The sequence below is a fragment of the Thalassophryne amazonica genome, chromosome 15, assembly GCF_902500255.1.
Source record: "Thalassophryne amazonica chromosome 15, fThaAma1.1, whole genome shotgun sequence".
Lineage (NCBI taxonomy): Eukaryota > Metazoa > Chordata > Actinopteri > Batrachoidiformes > Batrachoididae > Thalassophryne > Thalassophryne amazonica.
The window spans coordinates 18,930,836-18,957,198 of NC_047117.1; the positions used below are offsets into that span (position 1 = coordinate 18,930,836).

At 39.2% G+C, this 26,363-nt stretch overlaps 1 protein-coding gene across 3 annotated transcripts in view; it reads right to left on the reverse strand.

Annotated features, from left to right (window-relative positions):
* Window positions 1-26,363, reverse strand: part of tll1 (tolloid-like 1) — a 127,429-nt gene that overhangs the window by 59,653 nt on the left and 41,413 nt on the right. For all 3 annotated transcript variants that reach the window (XM_034188876.1, XM_034188877.1, XM_034188875.1), the window contains exons 2-8: window positions 23,029-23,139; window positions 20,228-20,308; window positions 17,846-18,019; window positions 17,628-17,745; window positions 13,225-13,403; window positions 8,893-8,998; window positions 6,555-6,679 (exon numbers count right to left, since the gene is read on the reverse strand). In XM_034188876.1, the coding sequence (XP_034044767.1) occupies window positions 6,555-6,679; window positions 8,893-8,998; window positions 13,225-13,403; window positions 17,628-17,745; window positions 17,846-18,019; window positions 20,228-20,308; window positions 23,029-23,139 (894 nt within the window). The remainder of the gene's footprint in view (window positions 1-6,554; window positions 6,680-8,892; window positions 8,999-13,224; window positions 13,404-17,627; window positions 17,746-17,845; window positions 18,020-20,227; window positions 20,309-23,028; window positions 23,140-26,363) is intronic.

Below are 26,363 nucleotides of genomic sequence, written 5' to 3' on the forward strand. Positions count from 1 at the left end.
ATACATAGGCAGCCTCGAAAGAAAATGTTACTTTACATACATTTAAAGATGATGATACAGTTTCAGTGCTGGAGCTTTATCAGTTCATAAACACTGATCCAAACCCAACTATGTGCATGATTACAGTCACACATGCCTGTATCCATCCTTAAATCCACAGTAATTAAAATATCATCACATTTACTGTTAATCAAATGTGTGACCACATCGATAAATCCACCAGTTCTATTACGGGCTTCTTTCCTATGAAATTACAGACCTGAACAGGTCAATGTGCAGTGATGTGATATTGCCAGTGCATGTTAAATTCAACTTTTTCTTTTTTGCAATGAAACGTTAAAAAGCAGACTCACGTGCATCTGCAGTGTGCTGTTAAAAACGTTAAATTCAGATGGACAGCACTGACCCACTAACAGGTAAGATAAATCCACTCAGCAGCATATCACTGAAAAATGAACTGTTTGTGGAGATTGTACACATGTATGCGACTGTATTCCTGTGCAAATTTGCTGCACAATTATTTGGCAGGAGAGAAAATATTAAAAATATTCAGGGACATTTCATTTAGTGCTATAAATAAAATGAGAAAAAGTAGATTTTTTTTTTAAGACAGTGAAAGTTAATACACTAATTTGTAATAGGCAAAAATAAAATTGCATAAAAACTTTATAACAGCTAAAGCTAATTCTATCCAATCGTCTTTTTACATCAACGAGACACATCATATTTTTAGGAATAGTGCTGTATTGTAAAGTAAGTAAAGTGAGTATTTATGTACTTAATCCTAATGAGAAAAAAAAATTACACTCTTAACGAACCCAATTAAAGACTTCACTTTACCACTGAGCTACAGCCCTTTGTTGCTTATTAATGCTGATATACAGTAAGTAAGATTAACTTAATTTATAATCCATCCAATCAACAAACAAAACCAGTCATGTCAACACTGGATGAGGAAACACGTGTGACAAGTCAACTTCTAACACTAAACAATTTTGGTTCTGAGTCATTTCTTTGCTGGATCAAAATCATGTCCTCCTCACTGATACCCATGATCTATAGCAGTGGTTCACAATATTTTTCAGTCACACACCCTTGTATACATCCTGACAAAGTTAGGGCACCCCTCACCATTGTCGACACCCCCCCGCACCAACTCACCCATAACAATACCCAGTGTTATGCAAAATAGCAGGTGTGAAGCTGCCTCGCAGCACAGACCAGATCAAAGGACTGAAATTTGGTCCTACCAAAAGAGGCGGTCTCCGTCTGGATACTTCGGACAAATTACAGGAAGGAGGCAGGTTAGTTAGTTTGTTAATCAGGGTGCGTGGAGCCAACCATGAATACCAGACGTCTCCATCTGGGTCTATCATAGGCAATATCTTGTGCTTGGGTCAGGGTCATATTACAGGCTCTGAGGTCCTAGGCTATATTACATTCAGCCAGCGGGTGTGAAGGGAGCCTCTGGGGCACCTCCAGCTGGTTTACTGGGGGTGAAAATCCAGAATGGCCTGTGTTAGATGTTCCGTGGGTAGGCGGATGATATGGTCATATCACTGCACTGCTGTATGGCGGAATGAGCTGTTGGATCTACTCTCAGAGCCTGGTTGGTTATGTGTTGGTGCCAGATAATGCCTTCAAACCTCCTGAGGACTCTGGTGTCAAAGTCATCAGGACTGGCCGCCAGGCAGCTTCCCGCCACCCATTAAACAGTTGAAGAAGAAAAGAACCCTGTGAATAATTTAATTCATTTAACTAATTAAATCCATATGACTCTCTGTGCTGTGCTCCGTCTTTTCTCATGGTCGAAGATAAAACAACATCCATTTTGTGTGTTACTGCAGCTGACAGCAGATGAAAATATTTCCCTTTTGATAGCAAGTGCTGTGAAATCACTCACCACTTGCTCCAAAAAAGAAAAGGTTTGACATTCAGGGAGATGCTGTCCAGTGACGGCTGTATCAGCCAGAAAAACAAACAAAGAAGCAAACAAACAAACAAAAACAAAACCTTTGCTCACTGGCTGGACTTGATCTAAATGTATGGAGGCTTATAGCAGGCAAATGCAGATAATCATCATGTATCCAATTCATTAATTCAAATCGAAGTAACTACCAAATTGACAACAAGCCATTGTCAGCTGCATGCACATCCACCCTCTAGTACAGGGGTGGGCAATCATGTGCCATGAAGGGACGAGACACTGCAGGTTTTCCTTACTACCAATCACCCCAGCAGGTGATTTAATTGACAACCAAGTGTTTATATTCAGGGGAGAAGCTCATCAGCAACCCACCTGCTGGAGGTGATTGGTTGCAAGGAAAACCTGCAGTGTCTCAACCCTCGCTGCCCACCCCTGCTCTAGCAGCAGTCATAGATGAGACTAATTTTATCAAAGGAAAAAAGACACCTAGCTATCATCATGCAATAACCCTTTATGCTGATGATATAGCATAGCTTCAGCAAAACTCTTCATCTATACAGGTCACTGTTAAGCTTATTTACAAATGTATTGAATTATTCAATTAATTGATCAAAATCGACTATTGTTACTCTAGCTACCGGTGGATGGGATGAGACAGCCATCTTTCCTCTTGAATATATATTATGGGATATTTTGTCAAAACAACATGCTTATGCACTATGATTTTATAGAACAATTCAGGTGTATCGGATTTCATGCTGTTTTTGGGGTTCTATTAGTTTGAATGAAAGGAGTGTGTGTGCATGTATTACAAATTGTGACAGCCAACCACAGTTCTTATATGTTATTATTTAGGAGAATCGCTCAAATCTCATCAGTAAACTGTATCTTTTGCTATATGTGAGAGGCAGCGGCAGATGTTGAATTAATTAAAGACAACAACAAAAACATATATCACAGCTGGATGGATGTTCATTAAAAACACTTCAGGATATCAGACAGTATCTGTTAGTCTCTCTGAATGTAGTCAATCCCGCTCAAAAGGAGGTTAGCCAGATGTGCTCCACCAATCATGCATGCTGCTTTCCCCCACAATGCCCTGCAGCCTTGCTCATCTGTCAGGGAATATGCTACCACTCAAATGTGACCTTATAATGCTGAAGTTCTGTCTCCAGCTGGGTCAGGATGCTACTCCTCTTCATCCGTCTCTACTATCACAGTGCTTTAATGAGAATGACATATAAAATAAGTGTGCACATTTTGCACGTAATTACAAGCAAAGTAAGTGTCACATTTTCATTATCTTCAGATGAATCAAAATGACAAAGCATGGCGGTAGATAAGGCTCAAAATGTCACAGTAGGATGTCTACACAGCTTTGACATATCATAATACAAGGCCAAAAAACAAACACATAACCTATCTTGTAGCTTTAGTTTTTATTTATTTATTGGTCCAAAAAACATCTCCGGATAAATTTTTGTGGAAATGTGTCGATGGATTTTCCAAATATCTTGACAAAAACAAAAAGAAGAAAAGAAACAGTGCCATGCCCACATCTGTCAGTTGACAGACATAACAATGTCATAACATAATCCAGATCTCCATCAAAATATAAAGAATCTATTTTGGACCTGATCTAATAGTCCTTATTTTTGCTGTTTAATAAAAATTACTAATTACAAAACCAGAAAATCACCATATTTGTGTGTCTGTGGGCACAGAGCTATGTATAAGCCTACCCCCTTTTTGAAAAATGTTGGTTAAACACCACCCAAGATTAAGGTATTATTCTTTTTAATTAAAGTTTATTAAAAACCCCTTAAAATAAATTAATTCTGTGATCCCCAACACATTGTAAAAAGCAAAAAATAATGAATTTTCACGATGTTTTTCTCATCTCTTCCACATCTGACTTGTGATGATGTCATCTGTTTTACATGTGCTCTTTAGGGCTGCAGCTATCAATTATTTTAGTAATCAAGTATTCTATCGATTATTCTGGTGATTAATCAAGCAATCAGGTAAAAAGTACTTTTGCGTTTTTAAACATCATCAATAGTCCAGGGCTCTACCTACTAAGCAATGGCACAATGTCGCTGCACCAAAGTCTTGACATTTTGCTGAAATGGTGATGGGATGTTGCTTTCTGTTTTGTTTTTAACCACTTTTAAGTTTTTTTTTAAAGGTTGGTGGACTGGGTCCCTGTGTGATTTTTTAAATCCTCTTTCTCTGTGATTCAGCTGATGCATTTCACCTGGAGATTGAACATGTAAGCCTCACAGTCAGTTTTTTGTTATTATTTTATTTAAGTTACAGTGTTTGTGAAGTGTTGTGTGTTGCCAAAAAAAGTGAAAATTAAAAAGCGAAATACTCATTTTGAGTCTGAGAAAAACACAGAAGAAAGAGTGGACTTTTGCTGAGAGGATCTTCTTTCAGAAACTGTTTGTCAGTGTGGCTGGAGACGGAGCTGTGAATCGGGCAGAGAGAGACAGCAGCCGGCTGCCGGGCGAAAAGACACTCCCCACTTGCGTTTTTTAAAAACAGAAAAACACACTGATTCACTTTAAATGCACAGTAAGTCTGTTTCAGATGATCAGTGTGGACCGTTGTATTAAATTCAGTTAGCCTTTGAACCGTGCTCTGCTTATTTCATACTGGGTCCTTCAAACGCTGGTCGGTTCTCCGAGCTGCGTCCGACACATAACAGTAATAATATAATAACAAAAGGTGCGGCCTGGCGTGGTGCGCTCCCAGCAGCGCTAACGGTCCGGAGCCAGAAGCTGTTTCGGACCCAAGGACCCCGCCGACACCCCCCAGGTGGCCGCAACAACCGAGTCTGTGAAAGAAGGAACCATTATGTGAGTCTACACTCTACACACAGAACACTTAAAGGTGTACAAACAGCAAACACTTCCTGGCTTGATTACTGATCAGCTTCCCAACCTGCAGGCATGGAACATCCAGTTCACAAAACTCCACTGCAGTGAAAGCTGATACATGACTAACAAACAGCTCAATACAATCAGGTGTGAGGGACACCACATTTACTGACTGTATAACTGTTAGTCACTAAATCTAACGTACCTCAGGAAGTGTGCTGACGAGCGTGAAACCTCACCCCCTCCTCTTTCACAGACTGTGCATCAAACCTGGACGTTCTCAGCATCCGCTGCTGATGAGATGGCTCCCAAGACGACGATCTCACCCGTCTGGTCACAAGGTCGAGTCTCTGGCCAATACACACTGTGCACTCCAGTCTTAAATGCCAACATGTTCCAATCCATCCAGATGCACCACAGCTGTGAGTCCTGACGAGTCGCAGGTGATCAGGGTGAGGTCCTGACAGCCTCAGCAACACAGCCACTCAGTCCCAAACGCACGCCACCTGGGAGGAAAACAAAAGACAGAAACAAACCGGCAGCCAGGCCCCCCCAGCCATATAACAATTCACTTAAAATCCTTAGAAGATTGCCCTGCGGCAGTGAGAAGTTTAGGGCTAGTGGCCGGCAATCACCTTAGTATTTCTCTGTTTTTCTTGTTGTTTAATGCTGGCAAATTATAGTATTTTTTTGTCTTTCTGATGCCTGATTCTTTTTTTTTTTCTCTCTGTTTAAGGTGCAGCTCCATCTAGAGATGGGAGTTGTATTCATGTTGGCGATCCTCCTGTCCTGTGCGCCAATAGCATTTCTTGTATATTCGTCTGTGAATTGTTCTGTGAATTGTTCTGTAATTTATGTTTGTAGCATGGCCCAAGCAGAGGGTCACCCCTTTGAGTCTGGTCTGCTTGAGGTTTCATCCTCAGAGGGAGTTTTTCCTTACCACTGTTGCTCTGCGGGTTGGTAAGGTTAGACCTTACCTGTGTGAAGCGCTTTGAGGCAACTCTGTTGTGATTTGGCGCTATATAAATGAAAATAAATTGAAATTGAAATTAAATCAGACATTTTATTGAAATGAGTGGTCCAACAAATGTAATATTTGGCCGAGTTTGTGCAAATGCCCGTCCTTCCTTCAAGCACAATTCTGCACAGAATACTCAGGGTGCTCAGACACATGGATAGTTTATGTATGTCACACACAGACCTGGAACATACAATATTCCAGGTCTGCGACATTGTTCAACAAAAGTTTAATGTATTATGCTCTGTAACAGATGCATCTTTTTAGGAACAATACATTTTCCGATCCATCTAAAAATATAATGGTTTCTACAATGTGTCAGACTCAACCTTCTCACCAAATTTAATTAAAACCATTATTTCATTTTTGAAAAAAATCAAGCTTCAAATATCCATCTCCCTTGCTGAATTAATTAAATAAAGAAATTAAATAAATCTAATAATGAAAGGATGAAGGAAGGCGTCCTTTTTTCTTTCAGACAAAGTGTCTCATACGGACACTCTGACCTGAGATGTGAACTCGTGTGTTTGTTGGACACAAAATGATCTTGGAATCTGAGATCATGAACCTTTGCAACATTATTGCAACAACTCAAAATACTCAACATCACCTCTGTGTCTGTGAGAGTTTAATGCCCACAATGAGCAGATAAACAGTCATGTGCTGTGTCGTAGCTACGACAAAACACTAATGCACGTTTGTGGTCTCATAGTAAACATATCAGTACCTGGACATCTATACAGCTTCCTTGCCTGTGAAATGTCTCCTTTGCTGAGTCTGGTCCTCTGGCCAATAGCAGGCCGGACCCCGTTTTCATCTCTGGATGGAAGGATGGTATCAAGGAACATCCCCCTTTAAGAAAAAAAAAAAAAAAAACCCAAAAAAGATATGAGATTTAATAACACATTGCATGTGTAAAATCAGATTAAAACAGTTACATACAATCAGCGCCATTCATCAAACAGCAAATACACCACGAATGTTTTAGTGTTTTCATCTGCAGCACTTATTACTCAGCAGGGAGAGTGAAAGAGAGCAGTTTTGGCTAAAAAAGTGAAGCAATAAGTATTTGTGCTGTGATTTTAAAATTATGAAAATTTGTTATTGCATGTGTGACAACCATTTACAGCGCCCCTCAAAGTAAATACGAGAAATTACAACTTTAGTTTGCTGTAAATGTGAAAATGAATATTGATCTCTGACTTAACAAATTGTCTAAGTGAGAATTTTGTTAAATATCTAAGTCTGCACACAGAGGTGCACATGAGAAAGTGGAACAGAGTTTATTGTAAAATGCTCATGTGTCTTAGTTGCACCTATATTAAAAAAAAGCTAGATAAAATTTTAAAGGTGGTATGAAACTAAAGTAAAACAACAGTTTCAGCTATTTTGATGCACAGCTACAGAACTGGACAAAAATGATCATTTCAAGTTCATTTCTGGCATGATTTTATTGTATTTATTGCCAACAAAATGCACACCAGTGTCTTAAAATCTGTCAGTGGCATAACTAATTAGATGGGTTGCCTCTATTGCAATTAAATATATATATTTTTGGAAACACACAGTGAAGATACAGCTCTGAACAATCCAATCAAAAAACATGAAATAAAATATTAGCAGTGACCGCAACCTGTAATTCTCCCTGGACTTTATTTTTCCAGGTAGAAGAAAACTGAATCCATGACAAATATTCATTATTTGTTTTATATAATGGCTAAAATAGATGCTTGTCATTTGATATTTTATTATACAAATAATGTTTATGAGTTCAATGGTACGAATATTTCATGCGGTGAAAAATGGAATGTTCCATTCAATGATTAGAAGTTGAATGGTACATTCCAGCTTTCACCGAATTAAATATTTATTCGTTCCATTGAAAGAATGTAAAAACATAAATTATTTGTTTTATATAATGGCTAAAATAGGTCCTTGTCATTTGATATTTTATTAATTTATAACCTTCCAGCGCGCAATGGTACAAAATGTATGGAACCACATTTGCACGCTATAAATGCAATGCAACACAAATGGGCTGAATAATCCAAGTCACATGACATATAAAGCACCAATTAAATGACAAGGATCCACTCAGCGGTTATACAATAATTGATAAACAACAGAAAAGGGACTTACATTTTGGTGTGCATCACTGGTGCTTTGATGTCAACAGTCCAACATGAACTTTAAATAGGAGTCCAAAATTGTTCTCAGTCAACTTGGAAAAACAGTTAGATAGTTCATATAATTCTAGTAGTTCTAGTAGTTCATATAATTCTAGTAGTTCAAATAATTCTGACGATGTAGTCCGTGATGCCGTGCACTGACTTTGCGTACTTCAAAAAAAGACTTTGTGTAGTTCCTCAGTCCAGCCAAAAATGACGTCAGAAATTAGTCCAGCTTTTCATCCTAACAGATCTTCATGCCTCCAGACGGCTTACAGCATTTGTGTGTGTGTGTGTGTGTTAGAAGAATTAGCAGCGTCATTTAGCGCCTTCAAATCGTCATCCGTCAGCAAAACAAACTCCGCCATGTTTAGCTAAATGCTGCGGTGGTCGCAGTGTGCAACGGTGCAAAATGTATGGAACCAAATTTGCACGGTAAATGGAACCAAATTGCAGGCTAAATGCAATGCAACACAAATGGGACGAATAATCCATGTTACGTGACATACAAAGCACCAATCAAATGACAAGGATCCACTCAGCCATTATATCATTTATAATAACAGTGACATGCATCCATAAATATAAGATTAAACATAAATAAAGGTTGAGAAAATGTAAACGCTAATGTCAACCTGCTGTAATACATTTTTGGACTTAACATAAAGCTAGAATGTGTAGGATTAGTGTTTGTGTACCACTTTCTCTAAAGTCTACTTTCCAGTCATTTCATGCACAATATGCCTGTTTGGTTTGTAAAAGGCGGTGATGCCTTAACATCCACCATCCAGTGCTTCCTATTTGACATTAGGATAGGCAAGTGGAAGTTTTTCTCAGCGTGATTTATGTATCAGTTTTGTAGAACCAACATGAGTCCAGTGTCGGGCTGCTGATTACCGTGAAAAGGTGTTCCTCGCATAGTGCATGATGCTGTCAAAATCATACGGCTCCCCGAGAGAGTTCACCTCCCCTGGTTCCATCTTGAGAAAGTTATACTCCTGGCCTGGGAATCAGAGATTGCACATAACAAGCCAAATGTAATGTGGAAATAAATATAAGAAAATCTGTTCATAACACATAACACAGTATTGTCCTGATCAACCGTATATATTCAACCACTCATCCAGAACTGAGTCAGGTCAGGACTGGGAGCAAATGCAGGTGCTGCTCAATGCTGCATCCAGCACGACAGAACTGCCTTGGCTCCTGGATGGCAATCACCCAGGCAGATCACCAGCCCCTCCCCACGTCTCAAAATTAGCCATATATCTGCTGTAGCCAGATGAAACAAGTATGTCCCATTGACCTATTGAAGCTGTTGGGTTCTCCACACTGAGGCAAATGTGTGCTGGATCATGCCCACAGAAACAGACCACATGTCCTAGATGGCATAGCTGGCATTCCCTCATGATGCAACTGATGCTCCTCAGCTAAGTCTCCCAAAGTAAATGACACAACGTAATTCCAGTGATATCCAAAGATCCGCCAAAGAGACCTAGTAGCGAAGACATCCAGTCATTCCCTGAGGTCACTGGTGTTCACGTCTCACAAAGGTCAATGGTTATTGTCCAAATCTCACAACCGTGCAGTACAACAAGTAGCACCAGGGCCCTGAAGACTTGCAAAGGTCTTAGTATTGCCAAAGACCTCTGTCAAGCAACCTCATAATTCCATAAGCTCTTCTCACACATCTCTCAATCTCAAAGGCCAACCACACACAGACATGGATGTCACTGTTGATATTCTATTTCATTCTAATCTATGCTCATTCTTAAATAACACCCCAAGACACTAAAAACTCCTTCACGTGTTTTGCAGCTGGCTTGCAATCCAGAGTGGCCCGTCTCTGCTTCCCGGCTGGCCACAGATTTGGAGGTGCTGATTCTCATCACAGCGGAAGTTGTATGACAAATTGTCAGGTTGTTAATGATTTTGGAATAGGGGAGGATAAACTGACAGACAGTCTGAGGGTCTTGGTGACTTCACACTCATTATTAAGACTCATTCACACTCAGGCAGAGCTGGAAACAAGTGTGAATTTGAAAGGTACCGACATGTTGTCGTCAGATAAAAGCAACTCTGAACATCAGAAATAATATAGCTGAACTGTGTTTCCAAATGCCCAGGATGTGTTTTTGATGGACACAGGGAGATTTTCAGTCAAACGTTAACCTAAATCAGCATGGTGACACCTATGGGTCCTTGAAGTGAATACATCTCAGAAACTGTGGAAAACAATGTTTTGTCAAATAACATCAAAACACAATTCGTTACAAGCCATGATGACCCTATGACCCTATGGCAAGCAAGTAGAAGGTTTATTTGATGTTGAAAACATGAATTATTCTTACACTGAGTGTGTCATCAAAGTTATGCGGAATTAAAAAATTAGAGAAGAAAGTAGAACTCTGTACTCACATAATATACAAAATTGTTGCCCACCTCATTTTATCAGTTCATTGGCTTTTGTAAGATTACTGAGAAAGTTTGCAGGATTACTCAGAAATGAAAGAATTGGTTTTCAAGAAACTTGCCATATACCTTACACCGGGTCTAGAGCCAAGACATTATTTCAATTTAAAACTTTTTTCAGGGTGTTTTAATCAGGGCTTCAAATCAGAATTACTTTTTTAATCTGTTAATTTAAAGAAAAATCTATATTTTCATTTTAGGTTTTTGGTTCCACCTTAAATTTACCTTTCCTAGACTGTTTAGCACCAAATGGAATTCTACTTAGTATTGTTCCATATGAGGCTGTGTAATGTGTTATGTATCCATATGTATCTTTTGGACTTCATAAATATGTCTATTGATATAGGCTGTATTTTTACGCTACAATCTGTCACTAATACTGTAGTTAACAAGCTAGGCTATGCTAGGCACATTGTTTAAGCTAATAAAAACTAGCTAAATATTTCCAACCTTATTTCTCTTCATATGTTAGCCTGTCCTTCAAACATTGAAGTTGATATCTAACACCAACCGTATATATGAATATATACCATTTTTGTAATGACAAGTTGACAATTTGGTATACAACTGAAGACCAAAAAGGCCAAAGACAACTTCTGGTTATATCTCTTTGATTAAGATCAAGTTGTCATTTTCAAGACAACCCAAAAAATGTCAACTTGTCATTACAAAAACCGAATTACACTTAATGACAGCAGTCATAAATGTTTATGACATTGACATAATGTTTATGACACATTCATGACTGTGTCATATAACAGTTATAACAATGTTATGTCACTATTATGACAATACCTTCAAGTAAAGTGTAACCCAGTATTTACACCCTTTGGTTGTAAACAGGGAAACCACACTAGATCCCGCCACTGGTGAATTTCTCTCTGCATTCAAAGACATGCATGATGTTGACGGGAAGACAGCAAGTAAACTCACAACCAAGTGACTGCAAACAGAAACTATTTTTAATTTGTAATAAAAGAATAGAAATGTCCCATTATTACCTGGCTACCATTATTTAACCCTCTGGGGTCCAAGGGTATTTTTGGACAGTTCACTCGCCTGGCATAAATGTTTTATTATTGCTGTTAACAGCTCTCCCTGCATCCCACAATCAAGTTTTATGTCTCTTTTTTTCAGGACAACCTGTGCTTTCAGAATATATATGCTTTTGTTGTGTTTTATAAGTCTTATAAAGGTTTACAATCACAAATAAGAAAGAAAAAAGTAAAGTGGAAAATAATTTTCCACACACATTTAATCAAAACACACAGCAAACTATAATAAACAACTGTTTTGACACTTTATAAAAGTAATTTGTGGTCTTGTGTGAAAGACTGGACAACAAAAAGGTTCAAACAGTAAACACAAATGCACATTTTGAACAATATATACAAAATGGTCTGTGCATTTTGTTGTCCATTGATATGGTAAACAGTGCTTTACGCAGAGAAAGCAACAGAGTTATCCAGTAACATTCACATGCAAACTAGTGGAGCAATCCTGATAGTTACACACTCTTTGTTTGAGCATGTGAGATTGTCAACAGAGGCTCTCCATCTGCTCCATCTGCTTTCACTGATCGTTGTGCGTAATGGCGCAGGGCGCATTAGAATAGTATGTACTCATTGGAGCACCCAGGGGGCTATTCAAACGGGCCAACTAGTAACATATCACTCCTGAAAACGATCTTTGGCTTTTCATGTGAGGTGAATCTGCCCTACGATTGGATTTTGAAAAACCATGTGACGGTGAACCAATTCCAATTGGACACTCACATTGCGCACGTCATCACACATCTTCTATGAGGAGTACAAAGATGACCGATGGCTGGCTCGAACGTCCGCGGAATTAACTTTTCAGCAAAAAAAAAAAGTAAGTTTCTATCTCATATCATTCAAAAGTTATTTATAATTTAGTAAAGCTTGGTCTTAGCTGTTGTATACAACGGCGTCAGCCACAGAGGCTTAAAATAAAGTTATGTTCTGGAACATTAAAAAATATAAAGTTTCTGGTTTTGTTGTTACTCCTAGATATATATTAATTCAGCTAACTGCATATCTGTACTCATGTATCACCATAGGAGGTGCAATACACGTTTTTGCCTGAATTTTACAAGGTTTGCGGGCAAACGCATTGCTGGCTCCACCTCCATTGTAAGCCACTGAAATAAAGAAAACGGGCGCTAACCTTTTGAAACACGCTGCGTTTGTTTATTTTGTATTTACATATTACAACATATTACAGTTATTGTTTTTTCCTGCTAGCATCATGTTTACGTCTGTGCTGGTCACATGATTAAATGATGTTTTATGCCAGAAAACGAGAGAAAAACTTAAGCAATGAGATACATTTCATGTTTGTTCCTTGAACTGGTTCAAAACATTAGTTTTAGTAATTTGTTTTAATTTAATACAGTAATTAATGATTCAGTTTGCTTGAAACACAGTGAAAAAATTGTGTTAGGACTTCAATACCGTTAAAATTTTGGGTGGGTATGGATACAAGGCCACTAATTTTTAAAACTTTAAAACATAATTAAATAGACTCTTTTTTTGTCTAGGCATTTATGGACATTGTAATGGGTACCCTTCTATTTTAACATCCATTTGATAAAAACCAAAAGGCATCATAACCAAAAACACAAGAATATGTATGAGATCATTTTATCTCATACATATTCTTGTGTTTTCACTGCGACTTTAATCCTGCTGCAGCAACAAAAGGAGACACAGGTGAATGATGGGTAATGACTCTCACCTGGTTGGATGTTGTCCCGGATTATGGTCACATGATCATCCCGATCAGGTCGTGTGTGCTCATGCCAGAAGCCAATCACGTGACCTAGTTCATGCACCACAATACCAAACTTGTCACAGTTCTTGCCTATGGAGATTGCCTGCGGCCCGTTGCCACGACGACCCACATAGGAGCAACACCTATTCGGGAAGATAACAGCAGGGAGACAGATAAATTAGTTTATAAACACGTTATACACATGCGGGAGAAGTCCCAGTAATACAGTTCTGAGTTAACATAATATTATCAGGATTTCCTGCGCTTGCATCCAACGGAAGAACCGCATCAGCATTTATTGACATAAAACACTGATAAAGCTGCAGTGTCATAACCCAAAGAGAATAATGTGGGAGAATTCCCACATTATTCCAAGTACAGAGCACACAAAATTCAACTATTCTCCTCTGGTGGTTAGCCGAGACATCTGTGCCAGGCTAACAAATCTGATTAAATTTAACCAGCAGGATGATTGCAGAGTAAAGATCAGGCGTTAGTGGAGTAAGGAAGTCTTTGAGTGCATATTTTAAGATCCACTACACAGTTGTAACAGTATACGTACTGTAACTGCTTCAAACAGTATCACAAAGGGCCTGTTGTTCTCTGATGTTTTTGTGATTTCTTTTTTTTTAAACTCTCCCTCGCGGCGTCTCTTTGTCAGACGCATCAAACATCCAACTAGGTTATTTTTAAATCAGATTAAAGTGTCTAATCTGTGATGCAGCCAACCTATTGCAGAAAACTCTCAGCATCTTTCATCCAATGTCTCTAAGCTGCAACATTTAAACATCTAACCTTTTCAAAACTGACTTTGTTATAATGAACGTGTTAACTAACTAATGTGTTTAGTAATCATTTAATAATGATGTGTGTGTTAGTTAATGTAGTAATAAACATTAAGAGTTAATTCATTTGTTCAGCAATCATTGATTAACACTGTTCATGTTAATTAATGTATTAATAAGGATTAACTAACATGTAGTTAAGAGCTAATGTGTTTAGCAATCATTTATTGTTGGTAATCATGTTAGTTAGTGCACTGCTGGGATAGGCTCCAGCTCCCCCCCCACCGTGACTTTTAACGAGAGTAAGAGGTGATGTTAGTGAGGTTAGTGTGATGTTAGTTAATGCAGTAAAAACCATTAAATACAAGTTAATTAATAGTTAACTAATGTGTTTAGTAATCTTTAATAATGATGTTCATGTTCGTTAATGTATTAATAAGGGTTAACTAACAAGTAGTTAAGTGTCATATAAGTCATTTATTAATAGTGTTCATGTTAGTTAATGTATTAATAAGGATTAACTAATAGTTAAAAGTCATCTAATTTGTTTAGTAATCATTTATTAATAGTGTTCATGTCAGTTAATGTATGAATAAGTATTAACTAACAAGTAGTTAAAAGTCATCTAATGTGTTTAGTAATCATTTATTAATTATGCTCATGTTTGTTAATGTATTAATAAGAATTAACTAATAAGTAGTTAAAAGTCATATAATGTGTTTAGTAATCAATTATTAAGTGTTCATGTTAGTTAACACTATTAATAAATGATTAATAGTGTTAACTAACTGACACTAATCATGTTCTGAGCAGTCAATATGTCCTTCTTCCATCTGGATGCTGATACAGTGTTCCACGGTTTAATAAGGTCAGACTGAAACATTCTTTTGTGCATCAGTCGATACTTAAACTAAATAAGGAGCTTAATCCATAATAACATTATCAAGGTTGCAATGTGAGTAAATTTTTGTTTTGTTGTATGGATTGTTTGATTGTGAAATATCTGTGTCTTATTTGTGCTGTTTATGTGTTGTGTTGTAACGGAGTTACTGAATAAGACAAATTTTGGATCTCTGATCTGACAATAAAGTATTATCTTATCTTATCTTAATGTATTAATAAGGATTAACAAGTAGTTAAGAGTCACTATTGTGTTTAGTAATCATTTCTTAATAGTGTTTTGTTTGTTAATGTATTAATAAGGATTAAGTATCACTTAATTAAGAGTCAACTACTGTCTTAAGTAATCCCTTATTAATTGTGTTCATGTTAGTTAATGTGTTAATAAAGATGAACTAACAAGTAGTTAAAAGTCATCTAGTGTGTTTAGTAATCATTTATTAATAGTGTCCATGTTAGTTAATGTATTAATAAGAATTAACTAACAAGTAGTTAAGGGTCAACTACTGTCTTAGGTAATCCCTTATTGATGGTGTTCACATTAGTTAATGTATTATGGGTAATAAGCATTAAATAACTGATGTATTGGGATTTTAAAAATAGCCACAAACATCCATCTTACTGGTTATCTTAGAGGAGTAGAAGATCCTCAATCCAAACATGGACTATACTCAGTGACATTTATTTTTGTCTGCTTCACAAAATTGCAGATAACCTAAGTATAGGATCTGTGCATGACTAATTAAGTATAACTATAATGGCAGGTTTCTGCCGCAGCATTGCATTTTTATTACGTTTTCTGTGTGCACGGGTTGTGTACACTATAATCATAGTGATTATGATAATAACACAAACCTGTGCATGATGTAGTTGATATCTGACTGTACTGTCTGTATTACAGTATGACATGTAGGAGTAAACAATTAAAACTGCTCTTAACTTCATATGTGCTATAATAAATCCAGTAGAACTGGACTAGATTTCATCTTTTACTACACCTGATCTGGATTTTGTCCAAACTCAAGTTCTTCATGATGATGTTTGTTGCATTGTGTGTACATTGGTATGCATAAATTAAATTAGTTTTTCAGATAATCCGTCGGCTATAGGGGGAGGTTAGTACAAGTTAACTCTTATGCAATGATGTCATACTATATAAACTAGGTGAATGAATTAAACTGAATTAACTCTCATGACAAACAATGACTATATTCTAAACCTAAATTAACACATCTCTTTCATATCTAGAGATAAACAAGTAACATTTTAAAGCTGTGTTTGATCATTCTCACAACATAAAAAGAAAGATAACGGTTTTGTTATGGATTGAGACAACTTTTGGTAGCAATCCAGCATTTAGAGATCAATGCACCCCCACGGCACGCTGAAGTCCGCATTCAGCTGGAGTACACACACCTCATAGGAACAATTTTATCAATGAATACAGACTATTCTGTTTCTGAAAACTTCTTTTTGTTTAATCCCTATAGGCGCCATGTTCTCAAACTTTAAAGAATTCATTGTGCCTTGTTTTAGAACATTTTTGTAACGTAATCTCGTTCTTGGTGGGATCATATGACTGTAGTACCACAGGTTCAGGAGATGCTCGTAAATCCAGATAACTGTATAAATTTTGAGCGTAAACCTGAATTCTGCCTGTATGTAAATCAGCGCATGTGCACAAGAAGAGTCAATTACCAGAAATAACCATATGAAAAAATAAAGAGACAATCTTCCTTGCCACTGAGGTGTTGCCATGACCCAAAACTACAATAGTGGTTGGTAATAGAACCCCGGTACACTGATACATACTCAGTATTAGGATGCAAGGTAATTCTATTAATACTATAATTTCTTCTTTCGCTGAACTGTTTGCAGGAAGGACTCGCACACAGAAGGACAAACTCAAACAGAGTTTTTTTCAGATCATGTTTTTTCTTTTGCTGAAAAAATATGGAATAGCAATTTAGTTTTCCATGCATTACTGCCACCCCGTGGATTAGGGTGTGTGTTGTATTCATGTCACACGTTTGCAGACTGAAGGCACAAGGAAGGTTCAGAGAAATTCTTTACTCTTCCAGTAAGTTAATCTGGCACAGCAGTTAATCAACAGCTGCAATTTAAAAGCACACACACACACACACACACACATTAAAGGCAGAGTGAATGTAGTATATATCGATTAATCACATATGCGGCCCCATTTAAGAAGGCAGAGGCCCACATGAGGGTCACTGAAGACCAGATTTAAAATGTTACTGCTGTGCAGCAGTCCAGTCTATTATCTGCACATCTGCAGACTGCACAAATATTTCCAAAAGCACTGATTTTAGCTCCTCTACAACCTTACAACTTACTACAAATGAGTGAGGTGACACTACTGTACAAACACACTATGACCCCCACAGCGCTGACACTTGAAAGAACAATGCAATTTTACAAAGTACGAAAAAAGTGCAAATGCACGGACTCAGAAACACTTACACTGATTGGAGGGAAACAGGAGCAGGACAGGAAGGAAAGCGGAGCCATTGTTAAGTGACCGTATCGTTTTGCTTTGTGACAAGGTCACTACTAAATTCTAGGTCCACACACACACACACACACACACACACACACACACACACACACACACACACACACACACACACACACACACACACACACACACACACTACTCACCCACAGGGTCTGTAGGTGAAGACTATGTAGCTTTCCTCATCTGTCTTCTCGATGAATGTAACGCACGTCTGTTTCTCCCAGTGTCGCATGGCCTGTTTAAACATGGCCCTCTGACTACCTGAAAAACACACATTTTAGATCCTACTTGGAAGCAGTCACGCGGCAGCATGCACGTTCGTGCTCGGCAGGGTAGGCAGCAGGCCAGCAGAGTTGCTTACCAGTGAAGTTTCCTCCAATGACGTAGGGAATCACTCCTCCAGGCCATATCCGCTCAGCTCGGGATGTGGCTGCTCGGGGAAAACGGCTCTTCACCGCGTTCCCAGTCTTCCCAGCTTTTCCACTTTGGCTCTTGGGACTGGCGGCCCCCTTGCTGAAGTTCTGCGGGAGATAATCTGAAACAGAAAAGCGAGAAAAAGTGAAACCTACATTTAATGTATATTCTTGCAGTAATTTGGTTGATAGTAAAAATTTAGATACAGTGGGGAAAATCATTTGTTGCAGCAACAAGTTGTACAGTAAAGAAAAATATTTACATTAAAGAACGGTGACTAAAGTATATTGCAATGTTTGCTGGTGGTTGCATAAATACTAATGTGAACAGATTTCGTGAAAATAGAATATAAGTGAGTATATATATGTTTGTATATGTATAGATATGGTAGAATTTCTGAACAAGATAAATTGCACAGTTGTGCATGTAATAAAGTACAAAAAGTGGGGGAAGACGTAGTTAATAGTGCAACAGGTGGTTATGGTGCTATAAACATTTTGAGGTATTATTGTCAGGTTTTAGCCCTGGACCTGCCCTGAATCTGGTTTTGTCCCCCAGTCTCCCTCTGTTTCCCTCTCTTTGTCCTTCTGTATGACCCTGAATGTTTATTTTCTGTTTCTTCCACTTTGGACTTGGTTTTATGATCTGTTACACTTCAGCCACGTTAAGTTCTGTTCTAGTTTAGTCTCTGCTTTTTATTTAGTCATACTGTGTTATCACATTAAGTTTTGAGGATTATCTGTTACACTTCAGCCACTTGAGTTCTGTTCTAGTTTAGTCTTCATCCTTTACTTTCTGGTTATTCAGTCACTGTCTTGAGCACACTTGTAAATCAGGGTTTTCTGTACACTCCTGCCACATGTTGAGTTCTCATCTAGGTTAGGTCCAGCCTTTAATTTTCTGTTCTGTTCCTGCCTTTGTTTATTCTGTTACCACATTTGTATTCTAGGTATCATTATTTCCTTATTGTTTAACATTTGTTCTGTCACTGTCATATTCCTCTTTTTCCTGCTTTTGTCTGACACGCCCACCTGTCATTCCACTCGTCTCACTCAGCCACGCCTTCTTTACTCCACTCGTCTCACTCAGCCACGCCTTCTTTACTCCACTCGTCTCACTCAGCCACGCCTTCTTTCCTGCACCTGCATATCATCAAGCCCTGATTATCCTCTGATTTAAACCCCTTGTCTTCAACAGCTCACTGCTAGTTCGTTGTGCATTCTGCCTCGTTCCAAGCCACCTGTATCCTGTCATAGTCTGTGTTTTTGCCGTTCTCGACCTCTGCTTGTCCTTGACCACGTTTCTGCCTGAGCATGTTAACCTGCTTCTCTGTGCCTGAACCCTGCTTGTTTTTTGACTACGTTTTTGCTTTCTCTGATACACCTGTTTGCTCGTGCTGGAACTCTGCTTGTCACTGACCACGCCGCCGCCTCAACACTGTCTGTACTGCCGCCTGCCTGCTTGTGACCCTGTGTATCGACCTGAGCCTGTTTTTTGGATAAAGCCTTTTCCTTAACCCACATCTGAGTCATGCATTTGTGTTCATCCGCCCGCTGTGCCTCGCCACCTCAGTCCCTGACAATTATGCAGTCTGACTGCAGTTGAAGTAAATGACCTGCAGAGTTATTCTGTTTTGCACAGAGGGTTCAGCAATCTATTACTGGAGGAGCTGCTTAAGGCTCCTACAAACTCATATAAAGGGTGAGAGGGGTTGTCCATAACTGATGTCAGTTTAGCGAGTCCAAAGTACATTCCAGGACAGAACCAGCCAAATAAGTCATAATATGAAGTCATATAGTTAAAAAACACACACTCAACTATGTGTGGTCCATCAAAGCTCAGTGCATGTATTCCTGACAATAAATATTCGTAATTCGTAATATAAACTTATATCTCAGTGTGGAGCCTTTCATTCACCTGTTGAGATCAAAGGCTCATAAAGCTAAAAGAGAAATAATTATACTAAGAAAAGGAATTCATGATTTATACTGAATATGCACGAGTCAGGCTGCACAACTCACCGTATCGTACCGTAATCACAATTTCAGCCTGTGTGATTATATAATTGTTAATGCCCAGTATGGCGTGCTGTGGTGTGTTTGTGCTGCACCATAACATTGCAGACTTTTCTCCCCTCCCTCAAGAGTGAAACATCACTTGGTGACTTTTCTCTTGAATATAATCACTATCAAATTATTATTCTGTCATGAAGACATAAGCTAGTTTTCATGGAAAAGTCTAGAAACACATCTTGATTGTTTCATTTCAACTCCGTCGTGGTGGTTTACAGACATAAATTTACAGAAATTGTTACTATTTAAATACTTACCAAAGCCAAATCTGTGTATTCTGTCCAGCAGAAGATACAACAGTCCTTTCCTTTTACTAATTTCATGTTCCTCCAGGCCACCTGACAACATGCATGCACAAAAACAAAACAGGAAAGAGGCAAAGACATCAGGTTTTTCAACATTCTCCCTATTCAAGCTGCTTTGGTTAGCAGTTAATGACACATGTGAAGGAGAAAAGTCCTAAATCTGCCCTGAGGCCCACTGGTGCCTTTGCTTTTCCCTCAATTCCCTAGCAGATGACAGTCTGCAACTCCCCCTGGACAGTACTTCCCAGCCAATGTTGATACCCATTGAGAGCTGGGTGGACTGGGACAATGCAGATGATGTGTCTTGTCAAAGAAATTGTACCCAGGTCCACATAGTGGTAGTCCCACTGAGATACCTAATCTTTACAATTGATTTATTTTCTTATCCAGGTCAAGGTCACGATGGCAACAGACGAAGTAGCTCAGTCCACACTTCCTTATCATATCCTCGGCGACAGCCTCTAACTCTTCCTGGTGGATGCCAAAGCATTCCTGATATGTATAATCCCTTCATGATGTCCTGGGTCTTCCCCAGTGCCACCCCCCAGCTGAGCATGACTGGAAGACTCCCCTAGGGAGATGACTAGAAGGCATCTTCACCACTTGGACCAAATACCTCAGCTGACTCCTTTCAATGTGAAGCAGTAATACCTCTCCCCTGCCCCAAAGGGTGCAATCCCCCATTTTCCAACAAAGAACCATAGCTTCAGATTTGGAGGTGCTGATCCTCATCCCAGTCACTTCCCACTCTGCCTCACACCTGCCTGATTTACACTGGAGCTCAGTGTCCGACGAAGCCAACAGAACCACATCATACACAAAAAGCAGGAAGGTAATTCTGAGGTCACCAAGCTAGACACCCTCCAGTCCCTGACTGCATCTTGAAATCTTGTCCATGATAATCACAAACAAAGAAGACTGGGGACTAGGGGCAGTCCTAGAGGAATCCAACACCCACTGCAAACCAGTCTGACAAAATACTGCAAATGTGGAAGCAGCTCCTACATGGGTTCTATAGAGACCGGATGACGCATTGCAGTGGCCTAAGTACTCCATTCTCCTGCAGCACCCCCTAGAGGACAGCTTGCAGGATATAGTCGTACACCTTTTCCCAGTTCACAAAACATGTGGAGACTGGGCATACTCCCGAGCACCCTCCAATATCCATGCAAAAATAAAACGCTGGGCCACTATTCCATGACCAAGACAGAACCTGTATTGCCTATCAGACTAAGGCCCAGTCACACATTGCAAGAATGTGGAGGAGCCATTCCAACACGGCAAGTATTGCCATTATCCAGTGCAGTCGGGAAGAAAAGGGGTGTGGCCAGATGTGGTCCAAATGCATCTGGACTGCCTCGTCCACACCTGCACAATGACATCCGAAGCATATGTAGACAGCAGGTGGATGGCACAGATCACTGTCAGACGCCCATAAAAGGCGCTGAAGACTGCCCAATCTCCATATGTCTGCAAATCATTTCAGATTCCATTTTGCCACCATCAGGATATGCAAATTGCGGTTAGATGGTCCTCAGATAACACATGGACCTCTGTTGAATAGGTGTCCCATGTTGATGGCACCCGGAGAATTATGAACATGTGTGCCACAAAAAAAAATGCCCGAATAGGGTTGGGTATCGAGAACTGGTTCTTTTCGGGTATTGTTAAGAAATGATTTGATCCACCAATATTCATAGTCTTTTTGCTTAACGATTCCCTTATCGGTCTTTCAGAGCGGCCGTTGTTTTTGAGGGTGTTTATTAGGAAAATTATCATTTCTCTATGTTGATTACAGACCCTGCAGCAGGTCTGTAATCAACCGTTTCTGCAGCGCCACTCCACTTTGAAACGTGAAACAATGAAGCAATGCCTCGATCCGCTGGCTTGTTGGTTCTTTGATTCACAGCTCTTCAAAACCATTAAAATATGTCAATCGTGAGTCACTTTTGTGTGGATTAAAGTCAGGTTAGAGTCTGGTTGGAATTAATAAATTCAAAGTGAATCACTACTTTAAATAAAATGACACCTCTTTCCAAACTCTGTAATACAGACAAACTATAATCGACTAAAACGTTTTTTCCACCTAAAATGAGACGTCCTACATTCTTTATGAATTACATCCTGACGTGCAGCGCAGCTGGCTGTAAGAGCTCAGCTCAGAGGTATGGAAAGACTTTCATGCCAATAATGTCCGAAAGGAAATGCTTTTGACAAAAACTACAGATTTTGTTTTATTTCTATTTATATTCAGAGATCAAGGATCCACCATGTAGAGTTTACTATGTCCAGAGTTTAAGGATCCAGTGACCAATTTCATATTTATTTATTTTAAGACTCAATAAAATGTTGTTGACATAGAAAACCTTTAAAGCCTACTTTTAGTACACAGAAAATTCACAAACAGTATCAATAAGGGAATCGATAAGGAATCGGATCGATAAGCAGAATCGATAATGGTATCGATATCGATAAAATCTTATCAATACCCATCCCTATGCCCAAAGGTCTTCATTCCTCCTACCTGTAAATTCAGCAGGTCCATCTTCAAATTTGCACAGGTGATGAATGCTAAAAGTCTAATTATGCATGCACAACTGGAATATCAATTCAGTAACGTGCAATCACACATCTTTGTGCTCACATAAACACGTTCAGATTCAATAATCAGAATGATTTCAGTGCAACACAGGCAAAAAAAACAAAACAAAACAAAAAGTCCTAATGATTGTGTTGTGGTTGAGTCCACTCACCAGATGTGTGTCCCTGTTGAGAGTGCGCATGCTGTGTCAGGTCTATCGTCCTATCAATGTGGAACATCTGTAAGTCTTCCTCATCTAAAGCGATGTCTCCCCAGAATACAGCTGGAAGCAAATATATCTCAGTTATAATATATCACAAATCATCACTAAATGTACAGTGTTGTTTTTATGAGCCATACTTAAAGTATTGGGTAAAATGTGTCCTTGGCCATTCAACTGCAAACAGATTTGTCACAGAGGTCAACCTAGCAAGGAGAAGCGTGACCATAACTCAGTCAATAAATCTGCACATGGTTTGATCGGAGAATTTTAACAATGGATTTAGTAATTTACATAAAGCTACTTTAATGACAACCGATAATCCAAATCACTATGGCCTTTCACATTACACTGTATTGGTTCTACTGTACCAGGTGGGACCAAGGTATGAGGCCAGGGGTCTTGACCATAAAATTCCTTTTTTGTATGCAGTTGATCAGACAATGTTAAAACAAGAAAACTGGTAGGTAAAAATAAAATTAACCAACTGGTGCTCCAGAATTATAACAAGCTGTGATATTTGCGAAAGGCTTTGCCACTTATCATAAGGTGCTCCACAAATGTTAAGCAGAGAATGATGCTAACCTGAAGCCACCTGGTGAATGAGGCCAGAAGCAACCATGTGAGATGACTCAAAATTGCTCAGCTGTTGCAGTTATCACTGCACGACAGCCCCCGAGGTTGGCAGAGTGCCATTAGGTATTCCGAGTTGTAATTCATTGGTCCAAACAAAGATCTAGAAACACGTTTTGCCTCCAGGTAACCACGAAAGTTGAGATGCATTGCGTAGGGATTTGATTTGTGATTTCATCTGACTTGTGGACATATTTACAAGTATGTACATGCTACTTCAGAGAGGGATCTCACACCACCACTGTTATATGTTTGACATGATACCAATACTTGAACCTTCAGTATCTGCTCATACCAATACCAATCCAATACCTTTCCCCATCTTAAAAAAAAACAAACAAATCTGTTAATAAACATGTTTGTTGGTATGTACCTTGTTAACTTGGCACAAAACATCAACTCAAACTGTGCAACAAATATTCTACTACCCTAAAGGAATTTCACATAGCCTGTAACATGACTCAGATGTGCAATACAAGGCTCTGATTGGATCAGATTTTGTTTTTTAAATTTGTAATATCCTATCCAATCATTTTCATCAACATCAGGCTGATACCAGTCCAAAATATCGGATCCGCAAATCCCTAGTCCTGAGCATTGCTGTTGTAGAAGAACATAACTGACTGGTTATCTGCTGACTGAATACTATCAAACTCTGCAGAGTCTTGGCCCTCCATGACTATTGATTGGTCCGACCTCCCGGAACAACACCTAAAAGCCTCTCATTAGGTAACTACAGTGTACACTTTCACCATTAATAGGGCACCACAGTCTGGTTTGAACCCTGCATGATATTGCGGGATTTGACCATTTATGGGGTCAACCACTCTGGTGTACCGTTTTATTTTCGGCTGCAATCACCGAAGCAGTCGTGAAAAGTGCAGTGTTTGTGGTTCCCAGTGGAGAAGGGAAGATGAGGCAAATGGGAGACATCGTGTCGATTAGTATTAGCCTACATAGTTAACCAGAGTAGCTACATTCTCTCGCCTACATAACCGCCTTGACATGTTTGAGCTCCGGGTCATAAACAAACCTCAACACATGTTCACTTTCCACCACATCATCACTTTTTCTTTGTATTTTCACTTTGTTTGCGTGTAATTTGACCAAAATTTCAGAGAAAATGCCGTGTTTCTGTCCTCGGAAGTAGAAAAATGACATCATATGTGTCATATTTTAACCCTTTAGTGCCCGACCTCGAACGAGACTGCGGTGCCCTATTAGGGTACAGTTATTCAGGTACAATAGTTCCACAAAGTGTCTTCACAATAATGAAGCTGTGCGTTACAGAAACTCAGTGTTTCAGTAATTACAGTCTTTTACTGTCCTCACTTTTTACTGACTCTCAGCAACTGACTGTGTCAAACACACACTTGTTCTCAGTATTCTTGTTACTCCACCATCTGTCATATCTGTACATCTTCTAACCTCTAACAATGAACATGTGTAATACCCATCACTTAATGCTTCCCTGAGGGCAGTTATTGCCCTCTGGGGAGAGTTTGAAACACAAATACATTAACAACAGATTGGTAGAAACTTGTCAGCTAACTTATCAGAATGGCCACTAAAGGAAATGAGGTGTCAATGTGGTGCAGTGATTTGCTCTGTGCTATTGTTGCAGCGCTGAACAAATATAAGGTTCACACATTTCACAAATCACATTGACAGAGATGGTAAGTGAGAATAACTTTGAATAATAGTGTCTGATATGTGGAGTTAACATGAAGCCTGGAATGCACTGTAGTGCTTCTTTAATGTAGCAATAATAGTCTTATTGTGTACAATAAAGACAATATTATGTCATGGTTACAATACTTTACTCAAGCCTTAAATCCAGTAATAAACATGTACAACACAGACTGGGGTTCAGTTCCAGGTCTGTGCAAGAAACTTTATCTTCATTGGTCCCAGTTCACCCAGCTGTAAATGGGAGTAATGGAATGGAAGTAACCTGTGATGGACTGGTGTCCCATCCAGAGAGAGTTGTAAACTCTCACCTGCTTCATGCTGCCAGTGGCGGTCCTAGAGTGATTTACTCCCCGGGCCAAACAAAGAAATTGGCACAGTCTAATGTGTTATCATCCATGGACTTATCTGCAATGATCATCTCAAAAGTTTGCAGGAGGGCATCATAATTGTTTGCCACAGTGCTCACTATCTGTGATGTGAAATTCCATTGAGTAGGCGCATTTCTGGACAACCTTGAGCAGCCTGCAGACTCAAGAAAAGACATCCTCTTTGTGGATTTTGAGAAAAATGTGGCAAACCCAGAGAGTGATGCAAAAAATATTCTGCACTCAGATAAGCATTTAGCCCCCTGAGACAGAACCAGATTCAGTCTGTGTGCATAGCAATGCACAAACATTGCACTGGGGGCTGTTGCTTTAACTTTGGCCTGCAAACCATTGAGAGCTGAAGTCATGACAGCAGCCACGGCTTCTTCGTAAGGAAGACTATCAAATGGCTTCGCCAAAATCTGGTCCACAACATTCAGATTGTCTGCCATTATGTGCAGCTTGCTACCTAGCTAGCTCGCTAGCTGGGACTGGCGCGAGGCTAGTGTGAAGTGTGTCCGCCTGTGAGTGCTTTGTGACGGTGGAGGAGCTCAGCAGCACTCGCTGCTCGGTAGGGACAGAAACTGCGATAGAAGT